Genomic DNA, 24983 nt, shown 5'->3' on the forward strand with positions numbered 1-24983 from the left:
CTAACATGAGAGATTAAGCAACCTAAAGGTTGGCAACCGAAATTTACACAATTCCAAAAGGCAAATTTATTTAAATAATGACAGTTGAATAATTTGCAATACCTGGAAAATCTATTTTTATTTTATTCATAAGTGATAAGAGAATGTTGTCATTATACCCTGCTCCACACTGTGGAACAGGGTATTATAAGTTAGTGCATATGTTTGCAACACCCAGAAGGAGACGAGATAGACACATGGTGTCTTTGGCAAAAATGCTAAGGGTGGGCTCCTGAGTCGATATAGCGATGTCCGTCTGTCCGTCTGTCCGTGAACACATTTTTGTAATCAAAGTCTAGGTCGCAGTTTTAGTCCAATCGACTCCAAATTTGGCACAAGTATGTGTTTTGGCTCAGAATAGATCAGATTGATTTTGGAAGAAATCGGTTCAGATTTAGATATAGCGCCCATATATATATTTCGCCCGATGTGGACTTATATGGCCACAGAAGCCAGAGTTTTACCCTAATTTACTTAAAATTTTGCTCAAGAAGAACCATTAGTACTATAGTCAAGTGTGCCAAATTTTATTGTAATCGGTTCAGATTTAGATATAGCTCCCATATATAGCTTTCGCCCGATTTACACTCATATGACCACAGAGGCCAATTTTTAACTCCGATTTAGTTAAAATTTTGCACAGGGAGTAGAATTAGCATTGTTGCTATGTGTGCCAAATTTGGTTGAAATCGGTTCAGATTTAGATATAGCTCCCATATATAGCTTTCGCCCGATTTACACTCATATGACCACGGAGGCCAATTTTTAACTCCGATTTAGTTGAAATATTGCACAGGGAGTAGAATTAGCATTGTTGCTATGCGTGCCAAATTTGGTTGAAATCGGTTCAGATTTAGATATAGCTCCCATATATATGTTTTTCTGATTTCTACAAAAATGCTCAAAATACCAAAATTTTCCTTGTTAAATCGCCACTGCTTAGTCGAAAAGTTCTAAAAATGACTCTAATTTTCCTAAACTTCTAATACATATATATCGAGCGATAAATCATAAATAAACTTTTTCGAAGTTTCCTTAAAATTGCTTCAGATGTAAACGTTTCCCATATTTTTGTGCATTGGCCGACTTAAATTTTTAGTCTATAGATTTTGTAGAAGTCTATCAAATTCTTCCAGATCGAGTGATATTTAAATGTACGTATTTGGGACAAACCTTTATATATAGCCCCCAACACATTTGGCGGATATGATATGGTATCGAAAATTTAGATCTACAAAGTGGTGCAGGGTATAATATAGTCGGCCCCGCCCGACTTTAGACTTTCCTTACTTGTTTTTAACTTAAACCCACCATAAGTGCTTCTGTAAAAATATCTACTTTTCATATTTATTTATTTATTCAGTCTATGGAATACATTCCTTACAGACTAGAAATTCTAAAAATAAATTAAGTCTAAGATAGTACACACAAAAAAATAATTCTTCCCTCCCAAACGAAATGTTAGACAAACAAAGATCGTTTCTCATTTGCTTTTCGCTGTAAGGAAGTTTATTTGGAAGAAAAGTATATACTTTTTGTGATAAACGTTTATTCTTTTCCAGGATGTAAAAATAATTTCATAAAGACTAACTCAATAATTGCATTTCCCTCACATCTTTCTCACTTTCGCGAGGTTTTTTAGTTCTTAGCACCTTTTTCTGTAATACAAACAATGTAGATGAATTTATTCGATTTTATAAATTTTTTTAAATTTTACCTTTCGCCTGGACGGAGAATCGAACCACGGACACACAATTTGTAAGCCAAAACACTATCCACTGGGCTACGTAGCTGTTATTCTTATCAATAGACAATTATCCATATAAGTTATATTTATATAGCATAGTTTGAGGCGCCCAAGAGCCGATTAAACAAATTTTATTTAACAGAAACATACATTTAGTTAGGCACCGTGGAGCAGTGGTTGGTACATCTGCCTTACATGGCAAGGGTCCTGGGTTCGATCCCTGCTTCGAGCGAACACCAAACAGATTCCGAAAAGATGTTCAACATTACTTAACAAAAAAAGCGTCGCCAAAAAAGGAGTGAAAATGTTCTTTTTGTATACGGAAGTGGCGCAAAAGCGATGAATTTAACATGGGATTGTCAAAGGACGGATGTCCAACATTTCAGTAGCCGTTGCACTGAATTTCCATCACTTCTTAAGGTGTGATGCGAATTCAGTATTTTGGTTATGAATTAAGAAAATATGTGATATTTTGACAAATAAATAAATTTGTTTGTCTAGAACGTTTGACATCAATTATTTTCCAAAACTCGAAAGTTTTCTAGAATCGATTTAAAATTTGTTTCGGCAAAATTTAAATAATTTGTATCATTTTATTAATTCTTAATTTTTAATGGGAAATTTAAACAAAAAAAATTAAATTTCCCATTAAAAATATGAAAAAAGCGAGTTATAAAAAATTGACCCAAATGAACTTCCTGTGCAGTTAAAATAAAGAACATCTTTGGGATAACATTTTTGAAAGTGCTTTTAAAGTTGTGCCTTTAGAAAAACATCCAAATTTGTTTGCTGAGTACATACTACTGTATTAAATTTTCACTATGAAACTGTAAAATGTGTCTTATTAAAGACTTAAAGTCAGAAAAGAACAGTGCTTGATATCAACGAAATAGACTGTGTTGTTGGTTCAAAAATATTTTTTTATTGAAAAAACAAGTAAGGAAAGTCTAAAGTCGGGCGGGGCCGACTATATTATACCCTACACCACTTTGTAGATCTAAATTTTCGATACCATATCACATCCGTCAAATGTGCTGGGTGCTATATATAAAGGTTTGTCCCAAATACATACATTTAAATATCACTCGATTTGGACAGAATTTGATACACTTTTACAAAATCTATAGACTCAAAATTTAAGTTGGCTAATGCACTAGGGTGGAACACAATGTTAGTAAAAAAAAAAATATGGGAAACATTTAAATCTGAAGCAATTTTAAGGAAACTTCGCAAAAGTTTATTTATGATGTATCGCTCGATATATATGTATTAGAAGTTTAGGAAAATTAGAGTCATTTTTACAACTTTTCGACTAAGCAGTGGCAATTTAACAAGGAAACTGTTGGTATTTTGACCATTTTTGTCGAAATCAGAAAAACATATATATGGGAGCTATATCTAAATCTGAACCGATTTCAATCAAATTTGGCACACATGACTATATTACTAATTGTACTCCTAGTGCAAAATTGGACCAAAACTCTGGCTTCTGGGGCCATATAAGTCCATATCGGGCAAAAATATATATGGAAGCTATATCTAAATCTGAACCGATTTCAATCAAATTTGGCACACATGACTACACTACCAATTGTACTCCTTGTGCAAAATTGCAAGCTAATCGGGATAAAACTCTGGCTTCTGGGCCCATATAAGTGCCTATCGGGCGAAAGATATATATGGGAGCTATATCTAAATCTGAATTGATTTTAACCAAATTTGGCACTCATAGCTACAATGCTAAATCTACTCCCTGTGCAAAATTTCAACCAAATTGGGCCAAAACTCTGGCTTCTGGGGCCATATTAGTCCATATCGGGCGAAAGTTATATATGGGAGCTATATCTAAATCTGAACCGATTTCAATCAAATTTTGCACACTTGACTATACGACTAAGTGTTAGATTTGTACAAAATTTCAAGCAAATCGGTATAAAACTCTGGCTGCTGGGTCCATATTAGTGCATATCGGGCGAGAGATATATATGGGAGCTATATCTAAATCTGAACCGATTTCTTCTAAAATCAATAGGGTTCTATTCTGACCCAAATTGGGAACATGTGCCAAATTTGAAGGCGATTGGACTTAAATTGCGACCTAGACTTTGATCACAAAAATGTGTTCACAGACAGACCGACGGACGGACGGACTGACACCCTGAGCATTATTGCCAAAGACACCATGTGTCTATCTCGTCTCCTTCTGGTTGTTACAAACATATGCACTAACTTATAATACCCTGTTCCACAGTGTGGCGCAGGGTATGATAAAAATTTTATAACAAACGAATTTGTTTGGTGATAAAAGACTAAAATTTTCGAAGAAATTCAAAAATCTCTAACAAAAGAAAAACGTTTTCGGTACACGTTTTCCAAACATTTCTTTTCTGTTTTTTAAGTGTAGGCATCATATAATCAACATGTAATTTAAACGAATATTTAGCATCAAACACTACCTCCAAATCACGAATACTATCAACCTTTAACAGCTGTTGATTATCTATGCAATAAGCAGAATTTAGAAAGTTAATTCTTCTTGTGTAGGATAAGTGAACACTTTTAGATATATTCAATGGCAATAAATTCAATTTACACCACACGGATAGCCTTTTTCGCAAGTCTTATGAACATCTGGTATCCAAACGAAAAATTATTTATAATAGTTATGTGGGCAAATGTTGATGCCAGACGGGAGATTACACTTGAAGCCACATTTTTTGTTTTGACACATGTTTGAAAAGAAATTCAACCAAAATTGCTTCCATGCAAACTATCTGTATTAGATGACCAGACATCAGTCAGTTAATAACTATTTTAATTATCGCAATTGTCATCCAATTTGCCAGAAAGAATAATAAGATGTCGTTAATTTTTATTGTAACTGCTGATTATTTTTATTAGTAGAAATTTATTTATTTTGAATGTAATATTGTTTTAATTCTTATGTAGCCTTCAAAAAACACATCATAAAGGGTGATACGGTCAAAATTTGGTCAATATAAACTTGACGTATTTCTTTCAATTTTGCATTTAAAAAACCTGAACACCCCTCATTTTGAAGGTGTGTGTGTGTAGAATGTTGCTCCTATTTTGATTTTGAAATTCACTCTTCAGTTGTCAAAATGCCGCCCAAGCAAGAAGAGCAGCGTATCAAAATTTTGCTCGCGCATCGCGAAAATCCGAGCTACTCGCACGCAAAGCCGGCAAAATAGCTAAAAGTTGCCAAATCAACCGTTACAAATGTACTTAAAGTGTTTGGGGAACTTTCGTCGACAGCCAGGAAGTCTGGATCGGAGGGAAATCGAAAACCGGGCGCCGCTGAGACGACAAAGAGAGTTGCCGGTAGTTTCAAGCGAAACCCTAACCTCTCTCTCTCCGAGATGCCGCAAATAAGCTGGGTGTATCGTCTACAATCGTGCATCGAGCCAAAAAACGAGCCGGACTATCGACTTACAAGAAGGTAGTGACTCCAAATCGCGATGATAAACAAAATACGACGGCCAAAGCGCGATCCCGGAGGCTGTACATGACGATGCTGACGAAGTTTGACTGCGTTCTAATGGACGACGAAACCTACGTCAAAGCCGACTACAAGCAGCTTCCGGGACAGGAGTTTTATACGGCAAAAGGTAGGGGAAAGGTAGCAGATATTTTCAAGCACATAAAACTGTCAAAGTTCGCAAAGAAATATCTGGTTTGGCAAGCCATCTGTACCTGTGGCTTCAAAAGCAGCATTTTCATAGCTTCCGGGACTGTCAACCAAGAAATTTACGTGAAAGAGTGTTTGAATAAACGTCTGCTGCCTTTCCTGAAGAAACGCGGTTGTTCCGTACTGTTTTTGCCGGATTTGGCATCTTGCCATTACGGTAAAAAAGCCATGGAGTGGTACGCCGCCAACAACGTGCAGGTGGTTCCCAAGGACAAGAACCCTCCCAACACGTCAGAGCTCCGCCCAATTGAGAAATACTGGGCTATTGTCAAGCGGAACCTAAAGAAGACCAAAAAAACTGCTAAGGACGAGCAGCAGTTCAAGGCAAACTGGCTTTCTGCGGCGAAGAAGGTGGACAAGGTGGCTGTACAAAATCTGATGGCAGGTGTCAAGCGTGAGGCCCGGCAATTCGGATTTGGAAAAGCGATAGTCTGAATACTGAATATTTTTCCTGAATTTTATACTAATTGAACTTGAAAAAGAAATTTAATTTGATTTTTTAAATAAACGATTTCACCGATTTACACGCGTTTTCCCTTGACCAAATTTTGACCGTATAACCCTTTATGTTTGCTTTATATAATTTATTTATTTATTTATTTACACCCATAGAAAAAATCATGAACGGCGTGGTCATTTCAAAACGATCCGTTCATGAAAGTGAATCAACACACATGTGTTGTCAAACTGAGAACATATGGGGTCAATCTGACAACGTTAAAATGACACCATACGTTGTCAAAACAACAACCAGCGTTCATGATCTGAAAACGTAATGGTTACGTATTTAAAAACACATTTAAAAAAAGATTTCCGCTACCGTGACTCGAACCTGTGTCGTCTGCACCATACGCGTTAACAGTCGCCTTAGCACATTGCACCACCGGCGGAGTTGCCATAACAACGTCTAAGGATTATTTTCAGAATTTTCATGGCCAAAGAAAAACGAATGCCGTTCATGAAATCGTGAACGCCCGTGGGCGAAATCGTGAACATTCCGTTTTGATATTTTGTCAACGTTTCCGTTTCATTTTGTCACCGTCCGTTCACGATTGCGGAACGTATTTTTTTCTAAAGGGTGATTCTTTTGAGGTTAGGATTTTCATGCATTAGTATTTGACAGATCACGTGGGATTTCAGACATGGTGTCAAAGAGAAAGATGCTCAGTATGCTTTGACATTTCATCATGAATAGACTTACTAACGAGCCACAACGTCGAATTTTCAGTGAATGGGCCCTAGAAAAGTTGGCAGAAAATCCGCTTTTTTATCGACAAATTTTGTTCAGCGATGAGGCTCATTTCTGGTTGAATGGCTACGTAAATAAGCAAAATTGCCGCATTTGGAGTGAAGAGCAACCAGAAGCCGTTCAAGAACTGCCCATGCATCCCGAAAAATGCACTGTTTGGTGTGGTTTGTACGCTGGTGGAATCATTGGACCGTATTTTTTCAAAGATGCTGTTGGACGCAACGTTACGGTGAATGGCGATCGCTATCGTTCGATGCTAACAAACTTTTTGTTGCCAAAAATGGAAGAACTGAACTTGGTTGACATGTGGTTTCAACAAGATGGCGCTACATGCCACACAGCTCGCGATTCTATGGCCATTTTGAGGGAAAACTTCGGAGAACAATTCATCTCAAGAAATGGACCGGTAAGTTGGCCACCAAGATCATGCGATTTGACGCCTTTAGACTATTTTTTGTGGGGCTACGTCAAGTCTAAAGTCTACAGAAATAAGCCAGCAACTATTCCAGCTTTGGAAGACAACATTTCCGAAGAAATTCGGGCTATTCCGGCCGAAATGCTCGAAAAAGTTGCCCAAAATTGGACTTTCCGAATGGACCACCTAAGACGCAGCCGCGGTCAACATTTAAATGAAATTATCTTCAAAAAGTAAATGTCATGGACCAATCTAACGTTTCAAATAAAGAACCGATGAGATTTTGCAAATTTTATGCGTTTTTTTTTAAAAAAAAGTTATCAAGCTCTTAACAAATCACCCTTTATTAGTGTATGAATAAAAAACTGAATTACCCTTATTTTTGAAGATTTTTATACCCACCACCAATGGTGACGGCGGGTATAATAAGTTTGTCATTCCGTTTGTAACACATCGAAATATCGATTTCCGACTATATAAAGTATATATATTCTTGATCAGGGAGAAATTCTAAGACGATATAACGATGTCCGTCTGTCTGGCTGTCTGTTGTAATCACGCTACAGTCTTCAATAATGAAGCAATCGTACTGAAATTTTGCACAAACTCGTCTTTTGTCTGTAGACAGGTCAAGTTCGAAGATGGGCTATATCGGTCCAGGTTTTGATATAGTCCCCATATAAACCGACCTCCCGATTTGGGGTCTTGGGCTTATAGAAACCGTAGTTTTTATCCAATTTGCCTGAAATTTGAAATCTAGAGGTATTTTATGACCATAAAGAGGTGTGCCAAAAATGATGTCTATCGGTCCATGTTTTGGTATAGCCCCCATATAAACCGTTCTCCCGATTTTACTTCTTGGGGTTATAGAAATCGCAGTTTTTATTCAATTTACCTGAAATTGCAAATCTAGAGGTATTGTAGGACCACAAATACGTGTGCCAAAAATTGTAAGTATTGGTCCATATTTTTGTATAGCCCCCATATAGACCGATCTCCCAATTTTACTTCTTGGGCTTATAGAAACCGCAGTTTTTATCCAATTTACCTGAAATTGGAAATCGAGAGGTACTTTAGAACCGTAAAGAGGTGTGTCAAAAATGGTGAGCATCGGTCAATGTTTTGGTATCACAGAAAAAAATTTCACGAAAATTTTTCCAGTTAAAATCTTAATTGAGTTTTAAAAAATATTCAATTAAAAATTTAATTGATTTAACAAATTTTTTAATTGAAATAAAAATCAATCACACAAATTAATAGTATCAATTAAATATTTAATTGGATCAATTAATTTTTTAATTGACTGTTTTTTAATTGACTTCTGTGATTGAAGACATTTCAATTAAAAAATTAATTGGATCAATTAATTTCGTGATTGAATCAGAAAAAACTTTTTTTGTGTGATGGTCATCATATAAACCGACCTCCCGGTTTGGGGTCTTGGGCTTATAGAAACCGTAGTTTTTACCCAATTTGGCTGAAATTGAAAATCTAGAGGTACTTGAGGACCATCAAAAGGTGTGCCGAAAATGGTCCGTATCGTTCCATGTTTTAGTATAGCCCCCATATAGACCGATCTCCCGATGTTACATCTTGGGTATATAGAATCCGTAGTTTATATACAATTTGCCTGAAATTGGAAATTTATAGGTATTTTAGGACCATAAAGAGGTGTGCCATAAATGGTGATTATCGGTCCATGTTTTGGTATAGCCCCCATATAGACCGATATCCCGATTTTACTTCTTGGGCTTCTAGAATCCGAAGTTTTTATCCAATTTACCTGAAATTAGAAATCTAGAGGTACTCTAGGACCATAAAGAGGTGTGCCGAAAACGGTGAGTATCGGTCCATATTTTAGTATAGCCCCCATAAAAACGATCTCCCGATTTAACTCCTTGGGATTCTAGAAACCCTAGTTTTTATCCGATTTGCCTGAAATTGTAAATATTCTGGTATTTTAGGCTCACAAAAACGTGTATCGGATTAGTTTTTTATCGGTTTGGTAATGCCTGCATATAGACCGATTTCACTTCTTGAGGGTATAGAAGGCGCACTGATCATGAAAATTGCTTGAAACTCAATGTAAAATTTACAGATTTTACTTCTCGGGTGAAAATCTACAGATTTATGATTTCAAATCAAGACGTTATTTTATAATTTTCTTGCACACTTACATGAGATGTTAATGATTCCTCTAAAACTCAAACAAAAATGGTTCTTATAAAGAATCTGATATAGTCCTCATAGGTGAGATCTTTAAATTTATCTTCGGGAAGTGTCCTCAAGCCCTCCTCAAGTCCTCAAACCCTCCTGAAATTTCAAAGGAAACCCTAATATTTGGTTCATGGTGGTGGGTATTTAAGATTCGGCCCGACCGAACTTACTGCTGTATATACTTGATTTATATATACACGCACATACATACATAATTAAATGGACTTAGGATAGGTAAGTATGAGCAATTTTTAATTCGGTTTACGTCGTTTCGATTAACGTCGTCGAATTCCGGTACCAATCACGACGTAAATCGAGGAATTACTGTATTTCTTCTTACCGGACCTATCTGAAAATCATACTACACTTAAGCGTAAAATAATACTATTTTTAAATACATAATGTTACTTGTAAATATGTATTTATATAATTAGTCTGTAAGGATTATTTAATCTATAGACTTAATAAAAAAAACTTTGATTACAAAAATGTGTTCACAGACAGACGGACGAACAGACGGACATGGATAAATCGACTCAGGGGCCGGCCCTGAGCAATATTGCCAAAGACACTATATGGCTCTCTCATCTCCTTCTGGGTGTTGCAAACATATACACTAACTTACAGTACCCTGTTCCCTGGCCGTAAGCTCGGTCGGGCCGAATCTTAAATATCCCCCACCATGGATCAAATGTAATAGTTCCCATTCACCACGTTGCAATGGTTAGCATGCCCGCCTTTCATAGTTACAAAGAGTCATGGGTTCAATTCTAGTTTCGACCAAACACCAAGAAAGATTGCTGTGACTCTCGTGGGAGCCCAACTTTATGTCGATAACACTCGTATCTCTTCATTGGAGTGATATTTATGCACATCAATTGACAGCTCAAAATTTAGAAAATAATGCACACATAGAGAAAAAACATTGTAGCCGCGATAATATTCGCGGAAAAATATGATGGTGGCTTTTTTCAACCGAAAAATGTATCCGGCCGTAAGCTCGGTCGGACCGAATGTTAAATATCCCCCACCATGGATGATGGCATACCCGCCTTGCATACAAACGGTCATGGGTTCAATTCCATTTTCGACCAAACACCAACCATTTTTCAGTGCCTCTCAGTAACGCTTACATTTCTGAGTGTTTCAAAGGTTCTCTAGTGGTTTCACCGTAATGTGCAACTGTGAAACCAATTCGGCTATAAAAAGGAGGTCCCTCGTCATTGAGCTTAACATAGAATCGGACAGCATTCAGTGATAAGAGAGAAATTCATCACTGTGGTATCACAATGTACTGAATGGTCTAAGTGAGCTTGAGATATCGTGGTGCCACTACACCTAACTTAACCTGACCTAAGCTGTGTTCTCATCAAATGCACAAATGAGAAATGTGTGATATAGTGTGGCTGATATGTATTGCAACCACCTTTAGGTTGCAAAGTGTGATTGCTGTATATTTGGCTCTAAAATCACAACTGATCGTCCTCCAGAAATGACACTAAAAGTAAAACTGAAGTCGTTGAAGTTCCAAAAAGTACAAGAGCTCATACATGGACAAAATAGTTACACTGGTAAGACACAAGGAGTTACTTCGCTTGTTCGAAAGTGACCAATTATCGTATTTGGTCCGATGAGAAGCCATTCCAAATTGAGAAGTTTGTTATTAAACAATATGATCGGGTTTATTTGCCAAAGAGATCAGCTACACCTTCGATTGGTTACCAAAATGCGCTGCCGATGGTAATGGTGTGGACCGTCGTAACATCCGACGGTTTTTCTCCACTCGCATTCATTTACCGTGCGGCAAAGTAATAAATTCATTAACCCATTCTCTGCCATTGTACTCGCTTGAGTAACGAAAATTGGCAACATTTAATCGGGCAGAACTTTGTTTATAAATGAAATTAGGCAACGTTTCTTTTTGTTTTTTGTATATTTTAACTGAAGTTAAGTGTATATATAAATGAATTTATTTTTTTTTAATGGGCATGGCGTGTAATGGGTTAAGACAGTATTAACCCTCCGATGTGGGGTAAAGACCTCGTGAAATTTTTCACTCTCATTATTTCATAATTATATAATTTATCTCAAACATGATATTTGATGAAACCATTATATTTGAGATCATATAAAACACACACTTATGAGTGAATAAAAGTCCAAAGGGACCTTATCAACCATCCGAGGGTAAAGCCTTGGGCAGATAAACTGTAGATCATGGACATTCCAAGACCCAGCACCATCGCACTCAGCATGCGTAAACCAATAATGGCTTAAAAGGGAGGTTCTTTTATTCATGTCTACTGCACTCTCCGGATCTTAATCGTTGAAACTTTTGAGCCAGGGCATTTTGGAGAGTAAGGTTGACACTAAAAATACCAAAATGTCGGTCATCTCAAGACATGAATGGGTCAAAAACCGCAGAATCACTTTCGTGCAAGGTGAGATGGGGTTTTGGACCACTTGCCTTAGGTAGCTAATTCGAATAAATCTAAAATGATTCGAATTTTTTTTTTGAAATTTTTTGCTTTTGAACAATAAAATAAAAAACAAAATAGAAAAATAAAGCGGTTTTGTGTGTTGCATTACATATCAGCGACTCTGTATACTCGAAGTAGAAAAAATTATTTTCGGCTAAATCAGTTGAAAAAACAATCTTATGTACCCTCCACCATGGATTGCGTAGAAACTTCTACGAAAGACTGTCATCCACAAATTTCAACTCACTCTGATGAAATTTGCTCCTCCAAGGGGCTCCAAAACCAAATCTCGGGATCGGTTTATATGGGGGCTATAAATGATTATGGACTGATATGGACCACTTTGGCATGGTTGTTAAATATCATATACTACCACCACGTACCAAATTTCAACCAGATCGGATGAATTTTGCTTCTCCAAAAGGCACCGGAGGTCAAATCTGGCGATCGGTTTATATGGGAGCTATATATATATATATATTATGGTTGATGGATACCATATACTAGCATCACGTACCAAATTTCAACCGAATGGGAAGAATTTTGCTCTTCCATGATGCTCCGGAGGTCAAATCTGGGGATCGGTTTATATGGGGCCTATATACAATTATGGACCGATATCGACCAATTTTTGAATGGGTGTTGGAGGCCATATATTAACATCACGTACCAAATTTCAACTGAATCAGATGAATTTTGGTCTTCCAAGAGGCTCCGGAGGTCAAATCTGGTGATCGGTTTATATGGGGCCTATATATATAATTATGGACCGATATGGACCAATTTTTGCATGGTCATTAGAGACCATATACTAACACCATGTACCAAATTTCAGCCGGATCGGATGAAATTTGCTTCTCTTAGAGGCTCCGCAAGCCAAATCGGGGGATCGGTTTATATGGGGGCTATATATAATTATGGACCGATGTGGACCAATTTTTGCATGGTTGTTAGAGACCATATACTAACACCATGTACCAAATTTCAGCCGGATCGGATGAAATTTGCTTCTCTTAGAGGCCTCGCAACCCCAATTTGGGGGTCCGTTTATAAAAGTGGACCGATATGGCCCATTTGCAATACCATCCGACCTACATCAATAACTACTACTTGTGCCAACGGACGGACGGACATGCTCAGATCGACTCAGAATTTCACCACGACCCAAAATATATATACTTTATGGGGCCTTAGATCAATATTTCGATGTGTTACAAACGGAATGACAAAGTTAATAAACCTCCCATACTATGGTGGAGGATAGAATAATCATGTAATGGTTATAATTATATCTATAATAAAAACAAACTAAATAAAATACACTTTTTGCTGCAAAAAAAATACTAAAATGGTGTGGTAACGAAAAGCAGTTATGTTACATGATTTATTCCACCATATAATAATTTCAAATTCTATTATTTAAATAATATGAGAACATATTTATCGAATTTTAGGATCTTTGAATGTAGCATATGAAAACATATTCATGTTTTACTGCGAAAATACATATCATTTGGGAATTAACAAGCTGCTAATAAATCGCAATCTACCTTTTATGGCTAGTCAATCTAACCGCAAACTGTCTATCCAATAACAAAGGAGAAATTTTCCAACATGGAACTCTATCGCAAAAGAAATGTAAAACTAATTTCAATCATTCAATTTCAAACTCAAGAGGAAAATAAACCAAAAATCTCCATTCCAATGGAGCATAACCACACACAAAATAAAGCGTAATACAAACGAACATTCACAACCTCAATCAAAAGTTCAAAAGAAAAACTAACAATTCCTTTCTAGGAATATAACAACAATAAAACAAATGAAAATAACATAGATCAAATATAAAAATAGCATTTTACGCACTTTTGCTAAACAGATTTATACAAATGGACCGATTTTGGTGGCAGTCAGCCATGTACCAGTATAGTGGAGGTGGATACCATTCTGCCACATGGCTAATCACATGTAAATGGATGTTGTGCATTAACAAAATATTTTCGGAGTAGACAAAAAACTTAGATATCATGGGCACGTACTTATCAGCAAATACCAAATAATCATAAGTGTATGGCCACACTGCTCTCCCTTTTTTATATACGACCGAAAATTCAGCCAGGTCGAATCTTATTTATCCTTCACCGTTAAATTGCGTACAAAGTTCTATCAATGACTGTCTTTAACAATCGATGCATATAAACATCACGTATCAAATTTCTATCCGATAAGATGTAATTTGCCCATACAAGAGGCTCCAGATGTCAAAGCTGGGAATCGGTTTATATGGAGGCCGATATGAACCAATTCTTGCATGGTTATTAACCCTGAAATGCACAAAATTGCCGATTCCTCCTAAAAAAATATATATACAACATTTTTTTTTTTCAAAAATAAAAGAATTATGTTTTTTGTTTTTTTATACCCTCCACCATAGGATGGGGGGTATATTAACTTTGTCATTCCGTTTGTAACACATCGAAATATTGCTCCAAGACCCAATAACGTATATATATTCTGGGTCGTGGTGAAATTCTGAGTCAATCTGAGCATGTCCGTCCGTCTGTTGAAATCACGCTAACATCCGAACGAAACAAGCTATCGACTTGAAACTTGGCACGAGTAGTTGTTATTGATGTAGGTCGGATGGTATTGAAAATGGGCCATATCGGTCCTTTTTTACGTATAGCCCCCATATAAACGGATCCTCAGATTTGGCTTGTGGAGCCTCTAAGAGAAGCATGTTTCATCCGATCCGGATGAAATTTGGTACATGGAATTGGTATATGGTCTCTATGAACCAATTCTTGCATGGTTATTAACCCAGAAATGCACAAAATTGCCGATTCCTCCTAAAAAAATATATATACAACATTTTTTTTTCAAAAATAAAAGAATTATGTTTTTTGTTTTTCTATATCCTCCACCATAGGATAGGGGGTATATTAACTTTGTCATTCCGCTTGTAACACATCGAAATATTGCTCTAAGACCCCATAAAGTATATATATCCTGGGTCGTGGTGAAATTCTGAGTCGATCTAAGCATGTCCGTCCGTCCGTCCGTCCGTCCGTCTGTTGAAATCACGCTAACTTCCGAACGAAACAAGCTATCGACTTGAAACTTGGCACAAGTAGTTGTTATCGATGTAGGTCGGATGGTATTGAAAATGGGCCATATCGGTCCTTTTTTACGTATAGCCCCCATATAAACGGATCCTCAGATTTGGCTTGTGGAGCCTCTAAGAGAAGCATGTTTCATCCGATCCGGATGAAATTTGGTACATGGAATTGGTATATGGTCTCTAACAACCATGCAAAAATTGGTCCATATCGGTCCATAATTATATATAGCCCCCATATAAACCGATCCCCAGATTTGGCTTGCGGAGCCTCAAAGAGAAGCAAATTTAATCCGACCCGGTTGAAATTTGGAACATGGTGGTAGTATATGGTCTCTAACAACCGTGCCAGAATTGGTCCATATCGGTCCATAATTATATATAATTATCAAATTTGGAATGTGGTGTTAGTATATGGCCGCTAACAACCATACCAAATTGGTCCATATCGGTCTATAGCTATATATAGCCGATCTCCAATCACACAAAAATTGGTCCATATCGGTTCAAAATCATGGTTCCCACTCGAGCCAAAAATAATCTAAAAAAATTTTATTTCTATATTTGGTTAAAATTTTATTTCTATAGAAAATTTTGTTAAAATTTAATTTCCATAGAAAATTTTGTCAGAACTTTATTTCTATAGAAAATGTTGTCAAAATTTTATTTCTATAAAAAATTTGGTGAACATTTTTGTTTCTATAGAAAATTTTGTTAACATTTTATTTCTATAGAAAATTTTGTCAATTTTTTTTTTCCTATCGAAAATTTTTTCGAACTGAATTATATACGTATTTAATCGTTCTTGTTTGATTTAATATATATCACGTATAGACTTACTTACAATACAGAAGACGGTGTTAGGAGGTTTTGAGATACATTGCCATCGGCAAGCGTTACCGCAAATCAAGTAATTCGATTGTGGATGGCTGTGTTTAGAAGTTTGTACGCAATCCATGGTGGAGGGTACATAAGCTTCGACCTGGCCAAACTTACGGCCATATATACTTGTTTTTTTTTTTTTTTTTTTTTTTTTTTTGAAAAAGTAGTAGCATTAGGCTAAGTTTTTATTTACAATTTTGATTTAAGTAGAGAATAGAGATATTTTGGCACTACACAGTTTCTTTACCAACATCACTTTCATTAATTATTTATTATATCAAATTTATAGTTTTTTTAATTTTTGATCAAAATTTCATTTCCGACTTTTACTACAAATTACTACAAATTTTCCGGAAAAGCATATTTTTAAAAATCGCGTTATGACGTTTTAAATGCAGTAAACTTGATTTCATAGAATTTGGTCAAAATTATAAGACGTAAGAATTTTTTTCTGGTTGTATCTTAAAAGGTACTATGCGCATTTAAGGGTTAATAAATTTTAGAATCAGTTTATATTTGTTAAAATTGGCTACGTTTGGCACGAATTATGGTCTTCAAACGACCAACAAAGCCATCACACGCTGCACTTTACGGTATTTTGGCCTATCCCCGGCCAAGCGTTGCAGTGGAATTATCGACACATTGGTAGGTTTTTGGTGACAACCTTACTCTCCAAAATGCCTTAGACCCTAAAGTCCAAAGGATTGAGATCCGAAAATTTTGGAGGTCATTGTGCGGTAGAAATCAGAAGTGGAAATTCCTTGTTAAGCCATTTTTAGTTAACGCGTTTAGAGTGCGATGATGTTGAGTCCTGCTGCAATGTCCATGGCCGAAATTTTTGTTTGCCCCGCGCTTTAATACTGTCTTCACGCCATTTCCCAATAATATTCGGTATTTAGTTAGACCTCACGGTCGATGAATACAAGCGGGGAGCAACCATCGGCCATTAGGGCGGTTCAAACCATTACCATCGGAGGCGCTTGAGTTATGGTGGCCAACCGAAGTGTACATTTCCAGCTCATCTCTTTGGCAAGTAAATCCGATCATTTTGTTTGTTCACAAACTGCTCAATTTGGAATGTTTTTTTTTTATCGGAGAATACCATTCAATAAATGAAATGAAACCGAATTCCGTAAATGGCCACTTTCGTGGCGAAACAACTCCTTGGCTCTTTCCAATCTAACTTTTTTGTTCATCGGTGAGCTCTTCCACCGATGACTTGAGTCCAAGCTTACATTCCAATATGTGTTGCATCCGCTCTTGCGAAATGCTCAGTTAACGAGCAAGTTTCCTGCCACTGCGAAATGGATTTCGATCAAATCCGGCCATCGTTTTTTGGATTATTTCTGGTGTTGCTATCGTTTTCTAGTGCACTGGTTGGAATAGATTTTTTCACATTTAAGTGATGGAGGGTTCCAACTATAGACACACACAGAGAAGGATATGATCACCTCAAACATGTTTCAAGAGCAATTTATTATACCCACCACCATAGAATGGTGACGGGGGTATAATAAGTTTGTCATTCCGTTTGTAACACATCGAAATATCGATTTCCGACTATATAAAGTATATATATTCTTGATCAGGGAGAAATTCTAAGACGATATAACGATGTCCGTCTGTCTGTCTGTCTGTCTGCTGTAATCACGCTACAGTCTTCAATAATGAAGCAATCGTGCTGAAATTTTGCACAAACTCGTCTTTTGTCTGCAGGTAGGTCAAGTTCGAAGATGGGCTATATCGGTCCAGGTTTTGATATAGTCCCCATATAAACCGTCCTCCCGATTTGGGGTCTTGGGCTTATAGAAATCGTAGTTTTTATCCAATTTGCCTAAAATTTGAAATCTAGAGGTATTTTATGACCATAAAGAGGTGTGCCAAAAATGGTGAGTATCGGTTCATGTTTTGGTATAGCCCCCATATAGACCGATCTCCCGATTTCACTTCTTGGGCTTATAGAAACCGCAGTTTTTATTCAATTTACCTGAAATTGGAAATCTAGAGGTGTTGTAGGACCACAAATACGCGTGCCAAAAATTGTGAGTATCGGTCCATGTTTTGGTATGGTCCCCATATAAAACGACCTCCCGATTTGGGGTCTTGGGCTTATAGAAACCGTAGTTTTTATCCAATTTGGAAATCTAGAGGTATTTTCGGGTCATAAGAGGTGTGCCGAAAACGGTGAGTATCGGTCCATATTTTAGTATAGCCCCCATAAGAACGATCTACCGATTTAACTCCTTGGGTTTCTAGAAACCGTAGTTTTTATCTGATTTGCCTGAAATTTTAAATATTCTGGTATTTTAGACTCACAAAAATGTGTATCGGATTAAGTTTTTATTTGGTCCATTTGGTAATGCCTCCATATAGACCGACTTCACTTCTTGAGGGTGTAGAAGGCGCATTGATCATGAAAATTGCTTGAAACTCAATGTAAAATTTCCAGATTTAACTTCTACAGATTTAAGATTTCAAATCAATACCTTATTTTATAATTTTCTTGCACACTTACAAGAGATGTTAATGATTCATCTAAAACTCAAACAAAAATGGTTCTTATAAATCCAGAATCTGATATAGTCCTCATAGGTGAAATCTTTAAATTTATCTTCGGGAAGTGTCCTCAAGTCCTCAAACCCTCTTGAAATTTCAAAGGAAACCCTAATATTTGGTTCATGGTGGTGGGTATTTAAGATTCGGCCCGGCCGAACTTAGTTCTGTATATACTTGTTTTATATTATTTTTGGATGGTCTATACGAGGGCAGCTCGGAAACTTCTTAGCCTAGCACAAAAAGCGCGGTACAAACAGAAAAAAGTTAAGTGTTTTGGAAACTTTCATATCTGTTATGAACACATGTAAAATTTTGTTTCGATCTGGCAACTCCTTCATATAGAAACAGGTGTTCAAAAAAGACGCATCCGAAATTTTTTTACAATGGAAAAATTAGAAATGCGTGCTGTCATTAAATATTTACATAAATAAGGTTTATCGGGACAAGAAATTCATAATGATATGATGAATGTGTTAGGTGAAAGTGCTCCTTCATATGCAACAGTAAAAAATTGGGTTGCTGAATTTAAACGTGGTCGTACAAGCATTGAAGATGAACCACATAGTGGACGTCCAAAAACAGCAACAACAACAGAAATTGTAGCCAAAGTGCATGATATGGTATTAAATGATCGACGAATAAAAGTGCGTGAAATTGCTAATATCATGGGCATCTCAAATGATCGAGTCCATTTAATTTTGCATGAAGAACTACAGATGAAAGAGCTTTCTGCAAGATGGGTGCCGCATTTGTTAACAGTCGATCAAAAACGTATAAGAATGAACATTTCTCAAGTGTTTTAACAATGGCTAAAATCAACGAATTAAAGTACGAGTTGCTTGACCACCCACCTTATTCTCCTGATTTAGCTGCCAGTGACTTTTACTTGATCCCAAATCTAGAAAAATTCCTTGCTGGCAAGCGTTTTACCTCAAATGAAGATGCAATTACAGTTGTAAACCACTATTTTGAAGACCTTGAGGAAAACTATTTTAATTAAGGGATAGAATTGCTAGAAAAGCGTTGAACTAAGTGAATTGAAGTTTCAGGAGATTATATTGAAAAATAAAAATATGTTTGAAAACCTAACTATTCTCTTTCATTAATAGGCTAAGAAGTTTCCGAACCGCCCGCGTGTGTAACATGTTTGTTATTTTTTTTTAGTATATGATTTTGATAAGGATTTTATGTTTGGTGAGAAAAAAATTGTGTGTGCCATTTTCCCCATACAAAATAACATGTTGTTCTTGCAATATGTTTGTGGTAATCATATTCCTTCTCTACGTGCACTTGTGGGTTTCCAGTCAACTAAAGAAGCAATCACTCCATAAACGCTTGAATTCCATCACGAATAACTTTATTTCTGAATACAAGGATCGGCTAAGAAATGATGGCAACATCGTGTATTTTAATATTTATGGATAAATAATATTATCGATGATTGATTGAAATAATTTTTATTTAGAGTTTATTTATTTATTTTAGTTGTTAAAAAACACAAACTGCCACTAATCTATATCACATGCGGAAGGACAAAGTTAGTGGGCCATCTGTTCTAAAGAAATGGAAAACCACAAAAAAAAAGTTCAAACATACAAAAACACAACGCACAGAAAAGTCTAAATAATTTCCCCCCAAGGCGCAGGAAAATAACAAAAATAACAACAACAACAACGACGGCGGCATAAACGGCAATTAACACAAATATCTGAAAGTGTGAGCATGAAAGAAGCGTGAAAATCCATTTAGAAACTTAGCAAAAAAAAGCCCCCCAACAAAAACTAAACAAAAAAGAAGCATTTTGAAATACAACAACGAGGAGCCAAAAAGTAGCCGCCAAAGAAATAACGGACGCAATGGACATAGAAAATCCAACAATAGCAAGACTACATTGCCTTGAGAAAATCACTCAAAATACCAGCATCCATCGAAAAAGGCACTCAATTGCGATGGAAAAAATGCACTCAAAGTTTTCCGTGGTGGGTAACACATACACACAGGGTCAACATCATGATCGGCGGAGGTGCTTTCCTTAAGCTTGAGGGGCAAGAGTGGCACATCGTAATGGGAAAAACAAGAAAAACTTTCGTTTTTGAGATAAGAAAAGAAAAAACAAAAATTAGGTAGAAATAGACGAAAACGTTGGTCATACTGACAATAACACGAAATACTCTTTATTCGAACGACACCGGGATCTCTTGTTCAGTAGATCACCAGCCTTACTCCGACGTTTATTACGAATTATTCGGTGACTCGGTGACAACTACTTTTGCCTTTTTACTGTTGCGTGTGGAAGCCCTCGCTGCAAAATAAGGAAATTCTTTTTGGAAGAAGAAAAAAAGCGCTTACGCGAACGAAGTGAATTTTTTTAAATTAAAAAAAATAATCGCACAAATTTTATTTAATTAACAACAACAAAATGTCTTCATCACAAGCTGTACGCACCTCAAAGTACTCTTATAGAGCCACTTCCACTGGACCCGGTGTTGAAAATATCAACATTGAATATTCTGCCGATTTGAGCGCCCTTTCTCGTCTTGAGGTAAGCAGGATCTAAAGGGGAGAGAAAGAGAGACATAGAGCCCATAAGGACTAAAAGGCTAAGAAAACCAAATAAAAAACAATCCAATAGACTATAGAAAAGATAAAAAAGAATGAGAAGTTGTTTAATAACATCTTAAAGTTGAAAAAATGGATATACAAAATTAAAAAATTAAACATTTTTAATTAAAAAAAAAAACTATAATTCAAAACCTATAACTAAAAATTTAATATATGGAATATCGAATTCACACCCAAAAAATTGGGAAACGAATCCAAATGTGAACACAACATTGAACAAAAAAACAAAGTAATAAAAAAAAATACGAAATGTTATGAAATGAGTGCAAAAGTTCTGAAATCCAATGGGTATGTGTGTGAATATCACCTAAAGAAAAAAAAAAAAACAAGTACATATACATGAACACACACATATACCAATATGCAAATGTGTATTTATACAATAAGGCATGTGTGTGAAAAAGTGGAGACCCCCCTCCCCATCCAAAAAAAAAAAAAAAAAAAAAAATGTACAACAGAGAAATACTGAAAAATGGCATACATATAACGCTTTTATATAGCCTATACCTATGATATATAAATATAAAAATAAATGTATGAAAAATCATAATGAAGATGAAAATTATTTTTTTTTTAAAATGGAAATATTATGCAATGGATTTTTTTTTTGTTTTTAGTTTTTTTGTAAATAATTTTGAATATCGGCCAAAAAGTGACATTAATTAATTCAAGGACGTCTATATATGAACAAAATACATTCATAATTCCGAGTTCTTAGTTAATATCGAAACTGTAACATAATATAGAGAAAAGAAAATCAATAAGAGTGTATATATATAATTTTGTGTAAATGTTTAATTTTTCCAGGATAAAATCCGTTTACTCCAGGATGATCTTGAAGTTGAACGTGAATTGCGCCAAAGGGTAAGTCATTAAAAAATAAAAAAAAAAATTAATAAAAATATTGCAAATATTATCTAAAGACAAGGAAATTAGACATCCTTGCTTTGATTTCATTAAACATTTTTAAGATCATATGATAAAGCCATGCTCAAAGTTCTTAAAAAATGTCTGAGTGTATTTTATCATTTGTATAATCGCACCTAGGTATTTGAAAAATATCAAATCTGTTATTGCCTTAGAAAGGAATAAAAAGAAAATTATAAGCTAGAATTGCTCTTCAAATTTGTATACATTATAAAGAAAACCAAAACAAATGATATATAAAGACCGCAGAAATGTTCTTATCCTTCACAGAAAAAATATCACCGAAATAATTTTAACTAAAAAATTGATTAAAGTAGAAAACGTAATCAATTACAAAATTATCTTTTTCATCAAATTAAAAAATAAACTCAGTTAAGAATATGATTGAGATAACAAAACAAATGATATATAAAGACCGCAGAAATGTTCTTATACTTCACAGAAAAAATATCACCAAAATAATTTTAACTAAAAAATTGATTAAAGTAGAAAACGTAATCAATTACAAAATTAACTTTTTCATCAAATTAAAAAATAAACTCAGTTAAGAATATGATTGAGATATTTTACGCTTTTAATTAAAGTACACTCAAAAAATGTTTACTTGAATCCAAAGATTTTGACCTTCATTTAAGGATTTTGGTATTGATTCCGAGCCAAAGATGCGGCATCTTTAAAATAAAGACGTTTTTAGCGACCTATCTGGCTTTAAACCTAGGACCAATAAAATTAAAATTAGGATACAGATCTCATTTATCAAATTTGCATTCTCTTTTCGGGGTTTATTAATAAAGGTACTCACTTACAAACAAATGTCAGTTTAAAAATCTAAATTATAACGTATACTTCAAAGTAAAAAACGTTTTGTTAATTCCAAAAAAAAAAAAAAACTTGAAAGCAAAGACGCTAAATCTTCAAAATAAGTCTTAGCCTATATTTGAAGCGTTTTTATCTTATATCTAAAGTTTCAATATTTCAGTTAATTTAAGGACAATTTCTTTAAATCAAAAATGTGTTTCTTTACTTTAAGTAAAATTAGCCTTAGTTCAAAGACATGCGACTTTAATGGAGGGACGAAAATTTACAAAATTTGTGTCCCAAATTTAATAAAATGTTTTTTTTTTTTTTTTTGAAGCCAAGGTTATAAAATTTATTTTAATTAAAATTTCGTTATTTTAAAGAGATTTGTCCTTAATACTTTGTAACTTTCGCATCCTAAAATTTAGGTTGCGAAATCTTTAATATCACGTAACTAATTTTTTCAGTGTACTTATTGTCCCTATTAATATCTTAATTAAAAAAATTCCAATTAAAAATATAATTGAAAAAGGAGAAGTTTCTATATACATAACTTTCATTGGTTCACTAAATTTTGATCCAAATCCAAAGAAAACTCCCATAAAAACTATGAACGGAAAATCTATAAGAAATTGTTAAATCGAATGAGCTTTTCTAAAATTTCTAGAAAATTATTTCATATAAAGGCAAACTCATTATAAATTTATAATAAAAAATAAAATAAATAATTGAATTTTGCGAGCAAAATTAAATAAATTTTTAATTCAACTAATTAGCAAATTATTTGAAAGTGTTATTGAAATCAATTAATTTATTAATCAAGTATATTTTTTTATTTCTTATTGATGATACACTAATTCTTATTAATGATACTATCAATGTCGTGATTGAACTAATTTCAATTAAAATTTTAATTTTTGTGATTGAATCAGAAAATAATTTGCTGTGTTGTTATTTTTCCAAATATATATGAGAGATACATTCATAAACATAACATTTAAAAAATAATACAAAAATACCACAATCTAGCTCACCATTCATGGTGGTGGGTATAAAAAGAGAGCATTGGCGGCTTAATCTAATCAATTAATAACGGTACTCACGGTGCATTGTTGACGAGTTTCAAATAGTCCCTGATATGAATTTAATACGACATGTTTCAATATTTCCTAGATTCAGATAGTATGAATTTTATATCGTTATATTTACTAAAACTCTCATTGAGTTTATAAAGTTTTTCTTATGACTCAAGTGAAATATCAATTTTTGTGTTTGGTTAATGAACAACTGCACCCAGAGAAGGAATATGATCACCTCAAACATGTTTTAAGAGCAAAATGTTATTTTTGGGTGGTGACCATGTAACATGGTTTTCGCAACCATGTTATTTCCTCGGAAATCATGTATCTGATTTCGGCAAGCAGGTTATATTTGGGGAGAAAATAACATTTTAGTGACAACCATTTTGCATGGTCACCATACAAAAATAACATTTTGCTCTTGAAACATGTTTGAGGTGATCATATTCCTTCTCTGGGTGCAGTTGTTCATTAACCAAACACAAAAATTGATATTTCACTTGAGTCTAGTCAGATCTAATTCCATATAAATTAGATGTAATCAAACATAACCAGTTTTCGGATCGGGTCAGATAAAGTCATACCAAATTAGATAGTCCAATTTTTACCACGGTATTCATATAATTCCTGTAACTAATATTTTGTATGATGAAAAAGTTTAAATTTAATCAATTAATTTTTAATAAAATAGTTCTCAATTAATTTCATTGAAATTAGATTGAACTTTTCTCTGTATAGTCAATATGTTATGTTCAACCTATTTCCATCATTTTATATATAATACCATAATAATATCACTGACTAACAGAAAATACTTCCAAGAATTCCAAATGCATTGCATGCAGATACATTAGATCTGGAGAAATTTAAGGTGGAAAATTTTATACAAATTAAAGTAAACTTGTACAGCTGTTTAGATCTAAATATCAAATCCAATGGTATGTGGTGGTTGCAGCAACAACATCACACTAACATTTTCATGCAATAAATTTTGAAAAAAATAAATCATATATTTACATGTAAGAACTAGAAGACTATAGCCATCAGTTCAGCTTTTAAACTGACCTTTGTGTTAAAAGATTTGATAAAAATTTGTTATTAGATAAAATTTCGATAACGGAAACTGTATCCTTGGCAAATTTTGA

General features: G+C 34.8%; 1 protein-coding gene across 1 annotated transcript in view; it reads left to right on the forward strand.

Moving 5' to 3' along the window:
- The first annotated feature begins 20584 nt into the window (after positions 1 to 20584).
- The window catches only part of Prm (Paramyosin), a 52722-nt gene continuing 48323 nt past the window's right edge, over positions 20585 to 24983 (forward strand). The window contains exons 1-2 of the mRNA XM_075303448.1: positions 20585 to 20954; positions 21842 to 21898. Of these exons, the coding sequence (XP_075159563.1) occupies positions 20832 to 20954; positions 21842 to 21898 (180 nt within the window). The 5' untranslated portion in view covers positions 20585 to 20831. The remainder of the gene's footprint in view (positions 20955 to 21841; positions 21899 to 24983) is intronic.

The sequence above is a fragment of the Haematobia irritans genome, chromosome 4 (genome assembly GCF_050003625.1).
Source record: "Haematobia irritans isolate KBUSLIRL chromosome 4, ASM5000362v1, whole genome shotgun sequence".
Taxonomy (NCBI): Eukaryota; Metazoa; Arthropoda; class Insecta; order Diptera; family Muscidae; genus Haematobia; species Haematobia irritans.